The sequence below is a fragment of the Aquarana catesbeiana genome, linkage group LG02 (genome assembly GCF_042186555.1).
Source record: "Aquarana catesbeiana isolate 2022-GZ linkage group LG02, ASM4218655v1, whole genome shotgun sequence".
In the NCBI taxonomy this organism is placed as follows: Eukaryota; Metazoa; Chordata; class Amphibia; order Anura; family Ranidae; genus Aquarana; species Aquarana catesbeiana.
In genome coordinates, this window is record NC_133325.1 from 158823854 (window position 1) to 158829853 (window position 6000).

Below are 6000 nucleotides of genomic sequence, written 5' to 3' on the forward strand. Positions count from 1 at the left end.
TCCCCTGAGAGAGATATTTATTCTCTTTCACGGGTAAATTGTGATTACTTGCGAAAAATAATTTATACAATGTATCATCTAATCTCATATGTTTTTTGTTTACTCTTTACTCCAGAATTCACTGGTTTCTTTTCTATCTATTCATCTCTTCAGTCCACACAGGTTGATCTGCGCAGTCAGCTCTGCATAACAAAAAGTAAGTCAAAACTATTTGATCTATTGCCATGGCACCGCTGAATATACTTTCCCTGAATGTTCAGGGAATAAATGTCCCTCAAAAAAGGACCAAAGCCTTCCGTACTTTCCATAACAAGAAGGCTCACATAGTATGCCTCCAAGAAACACACTTCACCAAAGATTCTACTCCAAAATATATTTCTCCTTTTTATCAACAAATTTACACGGCTTCTGCCTGTACCAAGCAAAGGGGAACTCTAATTGCATTTCACCGATCCACACCATTCACCTTATCATCAGAAATTAAAGACCCAGAAGGTAGATACCTGATACTCATGGGTTATATAATGGATACAGCAATGACGGTGATTTCCTACTACGCTCCTAACAAACAACCTACACCATTCCTCTCACATATATTACAAGTGATTAATACACACAAAATAGGAACAGTGATAATGTGTGGGGATTCGAACCAGGTCCTCCTCCCATTTCTAGATAAATCACCTTTTACACCATCCAAAATAACCTCTAGATTACCTTTTTCTCAACTTCTTTCCAAATACAATCTGGTAGATTCATGGAGAGAAAGTAACCCAATGAAAAAGCAATTCACTTATTTCTCGCACCCTCATCAAACCATCACCAGAATAGATCATATTTTTCTAACAATAGGAATGATACCAGAAATTATTGCATCAGATATAATTCCGATTCCGTGGTCTGATCATAATGCAGTATACACTACTATAGCCTCAGCCATACCAAAAGCGCATGACCCAACGTGGTACTTACCGGACATAATGCTCAAACACCCACTACATCAGATGGCCATTGAACAAGCTTTAAAGGAATACATATCAATTAATAATACAACAGACATCTCCCCAATAACACTGTGGGAAGCTCATAAGCCTGTCTTGCGTGGTACAATACAAAGACAAATGGCACTATTTAAACGGGAACGCAAAAATCTAGCAAAAAAACTAGAACTCAATTTTAATGCAGCCTACATATCATTTCAAGATAATCCATCTCAGAGTACAAAATCTCATCTGGAAAAATCTAGATTGGAATACGATCTATTTCTCACTGAGTCAGTTGATAAATCCCTCAAACGCTCCAAACACAATTTCTACATGAATACAAACAAACCAGGTACATATTTGGCTCGGGCATTAAATTCAACTAACAAATCTTTCAAACCAATACGTTTGAAATTATCAAAAAATGTTTACACTTGTAATCCAGTTAAAATAGTACATAAATTTCACTCACATCTCGCAACTTTATACAAGACAAACAATGAATTTAATCCTACAGAGGCTGAATCCTTCTTCTCAAAAATAACCTTACCTGAGTTATCTCAGAATCAAAAAAGCAGTTTGGATGAGCCTATAACTATAGATGAAGTTGCTAACACCATGAAAGACCTAAAACTTAACAAAAGACCAGGCCCAGACGGCTACTCGGCTTTATACTATAAAACATTCTCAGAAATACTCTCTCCCATTCTCACTGAAACTTTTAACAAACTTCTAGATGGACATTCTTTTCGGCAAGAAACACTAATGGCAATTGTTTGTATGATCCCAAAACCCCTTTCTGATGATACTTCCTGTGTGAATTATCGGCCTATCTCTCTGTTAAACCTCGATATTAAATTATTAGCAAAAATAATAGCAAAACGCCTCAATAGCATTATAGGAAAATTAATACATAGAGATCAAGTAGGCTTCATGCCAAATAGACAGGCAGGCGATAATATACGCAGGGCAGTGTTATTGGCACATATTGCTAAAAAACAGAAAATCCCTTTATGTTTTCTATCTCTCGACATTAAGAGGGCATTTGACACAGTATCCTGGCAATATATGCAATATTCATTACAAAAATGGGGTTTTGGACCCCACTTTTTAACATGGATCAAAGCATTATATAATAAACCCAAAGCCTATATAAAATATGCTGGATACAAATCTGAAGCCTTTAATATCGAAAGAGGTACCCGACAGGGTTGCCCATTATCTCCCTTATTATTTGCCCTTATACTCGAACCCATGGCCCAATATATCAGAACAAACCAAACTATAACTGGCATTGAAGTAGGAGGTATTACACACAAATTATGTATATTTGCAGACGATATATTACTTTTTCTATCATCACCACAGGTCTCTGGTCCTAACTTAATACCAGCTCTTGATGGATTTGCAGCCTTATCCGGCCTTATGATTAATCCTAAGAAATGCCTAGTGCTTAATATTTCACTCACAAACATGGAATTGATCCCGGCTAGGGCTTTTCTCCCATTCACATGGGCAGAAAAATCAATCCCATATCTTGGAATTCATTTAACAGCCTCTCATTCTGACTTATTCTCAACCAATTATCCTCCTGTATTAAGACAGATCACAAATCTAATAAAACAATGGTCGCAACTTCCTTTATCCTGGATGGGGAAGATTAATGCAATCAAAATGACTATTCTACCCAAATTGCTTTATCTATTCAGAGTCCTCCCTATTCCAATTCCTTCCTATTTTTTGAGAATAGTACAAAAAAGAGCAACTTCGTTTATATGGGGCTCTTCTAAACCACGTATACCTATATACACACACTACATCTTCCCAAAAATAAAGGAGGCCTGGGATACCCTAATTTTACTAACTACTACAGAGCGGCACATTTGACCAGTCTGTCCAAATACCATGCAAAACAGGAAATCCCATTATGGGTATTTATAGAGGCTTCAGAAAATGACCCTCTATTAATATCAAATTTATTATGGCTTGATCCTAAAGACCGCTTTAAAATTCATAATCCCATAACTAAACACTTCTTATCTCTCTGGGATAAACTAAAAACCAAATATCAGTTACAATCTCCACACAATCCTCTCCTTTCTTTTATCAGAAATCCGGCCTTTTATCCGGCATGGATCTACCCAAATTCTTTTAAAGCTTGGACAACATCAGGCATTCAGACACTAAATGACTTCATAGCATCTAAATCATTCCTTTCATTCCCATCGCTTAGAGAAAAATATGATCTACCAAACTCTGAGATATTTAGATATCTCCAAATCAAAAATTTCTATACACCATTCCTAAAGGGGGATACACCATTATCCCAATTATCCATTTTTGAATCAATCTGTACAAAAGATCCATTTGCTAAAGGTACAATTTCATCACTTTATAATCAATTATATGGAATACCAAATCTTAATAGACCCTCTTACGTTCAGAGGTGGGAGGAGGATCTGGGACGAACTTTAGAAGACACGGACTGGTCTAACATATGGCTCACATCTAAGTCATCTTCACCCAACATCTTAGCACTGGAGACAAATTATAAAGTCCTAACTCGCTGGTACCTTGTACCCGCTAGAGTGGCAAAATATTCACCTAATATCTCAGCTCTTTGTTTTCGAGGATGCCCAGAAATAGGCACATATTTACACATATGGTGGACGTGCCCAGTAATCCAAACCTTCTGGAAGGAAGTCTTCGTGATTGCATCTAAAATATTTAAAAAAATAATACAACCAGATCCATATTTAACTTTACTTAATCTAAAACCGGAATGGTTAACACTCTCTCAATTCAAACTTATGATCCAACTAATAACGGCTGCAAAACAAACAGTGGCCAAGGCATGGAAATCTCCTACATTGGTACTAGCAGAAACAATTCACAGAATGAATAATACAATGTCCCATGCTAAGATGGTAGCCATCGATCAAAATCAAATTCCAAAATTTGAAAAACTTTGGCATTCTTGGATAAAACAACAGTTCCTGTCAAACTTCAATGACTCTGTCCTGTTGCCATGGTAACAGATTAAATGACTTACAGAGACACCCATTCTAAGGCTTCAAAGAGAACTAAAAAGAATAATAAACTGACGAGCGGGACAACCTTGTGGACCATACCTCTACCTTTCAACCCTTTTTCTTCTCTCTCTTTCCTTTTCTCCACCTTACGATTAAAGCTCATTATCAGAATTTATTTGACCTATATACACTCTACTTGTAAACAATATGTATAGTAGGTATAAATCATTTAAATACCTACAAAAGTAACTAAGGAAATGATATATATCTTTAATTTAGGTTTACGTGAACCCAATGTTTAATATTTGAAATTTCATGATATTTACCTATATAAACCCTACTGTAAAACAATGAGCTTACTTTATAGATCCTTGTACACTTACTTTATGTGTCTTTATAACATTGTATACTCAATAAACTTCTTTTGACAAGGAAAAATAGAAATATAAAAACTAAAGCAAAAGTGGGTGTGTTGCCTGGAATTTGATAATAAAAAAACTTACCGGCCTAAGGACCCTCTGCACCTCCTTCAGTACTGCTGGTGTGCTTGGCACAGAACAAGCCAGCAGGGTACATACAACCACATCCATAGAGGCATTAGCCACTGGCGTCATGTTGTCTGCTGATGCAACTAGAAACTCATCATATTTTAGGTGGTCATTCTCTGCTTGGCTTTTGCTGAGGAATGTTTGGAGGTTTGGGTTGAGATCCAGACAGGTCACCCTGCATCCGTTGGGGTAGAATTTAAAGTTGGCACCTGTGCCACAACCAACATCTAGAAGCCTGAGCTTTTTAGATGAGCCTGCAAAATCAGATAGGTTGCTGAATAAACTCCTTTTCTGTTCTTCCATCACCTTGTTGTATGATACAGTGAATTTGGATAAAAACAAGGGAAAAATTTTCTTTACTACCAAACCCCAGATTCCAAGGTATTGAAGAATATGGAGAGGCAGCACTATAACAGCCAATATGAGCTGTAAAAAACAAATGATTGCAGACATGTTTGGGAGCTCAAGTGCTGCAGCAGGCAGTGAATAGATATCAGGCTGAGTAATCCTAGATATGTGGAAATAGATCCTCCTCTCTGAGTTACAGAAAGGGAGGCGTGGAGTGATTTAAAATGCTGACACTGTAGAAAGCTTTATTCAGCATTCACATAAATGTAACATTTGTCAGGGTTTGTTACAGTCATTTTTGAACATGCTATTGGTCAGTTTGACTTTCAGTAAGAATGTAACACTTGCATGCATGGCAATGCTAATAAGCTATGCTTCCAATCCACATGCAGAGGGCCTGATTTATTAAAGCTGAACTCCATGAAACTTGAACATCCTCCCCTGCAGGGGTTAATTGCACCTTTAGCTCTAGGGGATATAGAAAAGATTTACTTACCTGATCCTCCACTCCCCCAAAGTGTTTTTCCCCTATGCCCCAGAGATCTAAGGTCCAGACGTCATCAAGACTAATGCAGGGTGCCATCTGTTTATTTCTTTTTTATTTCTTCTTCAAGCCTGTGGTGCATAAAATACAAACAGCAGAGTGAACCAAAAATAAGCATGTGAACACATGTGGACGGGGCCGAGACAGGTGGCACAATTATTATTTTGGAAAAGTAGCAGTAACAAATAGGCATTGTTTTTTAGGAGTGAAATAATATGAATGGCATTTTTCATTTGTGTTGTGCAATTTGTCATTTTAGCAAAGCGTTCTAAAATTGCAGCAATTCTGCCCGTGATTCAAAATGCCCAGGTCTGAATACAGACTAGAAAATACAAGCCTTTGGAACACCAGGTTCCTTCTTCGGCTACATTGACAGATAAAAAAGCTGAAGAAGCAGAGTACACAAATACACATTCTATGCATTAAGGTGAAAAACCTTCTGTCACTCAGCAGCCCCCGCGAGCCCCCATTACACTTACCTGAACACTGTGTTTATCACGACGGGAACGAGCACACCAGCTCCGGCCGGTGTCTCGTGTCCTGAT

At 37.5% G+C, this 6000-nt stretch overlaps 1 protein-coding gene across 1 annotated transcript in view; it reads right to left on the minus strand.

Moving 5' to 3' along the window:
- The window catches only part of LOC141127350 (thiol S-methyltransferase TMT1A-like), a 32448-nt gene extending 27349 nt beyond the window's left edge, over window positions 1–5099 (minus strand). Inside the window, exon 1 of the mRNA XM_073613690.1 lies at window positions 4519–5099. Within this exon, the coding sequence (XP_073469791.1) occupies window positions 4519–5016 (498 nt within the window). The 5' untranslated portion in view covers window positions 5017–5099. The remainder of the gene's footprint in view (window positions 1–4518) is intronic.
- Between the last annotated feature and the right edge of the window lie 901 nt (window positions 5100–6000).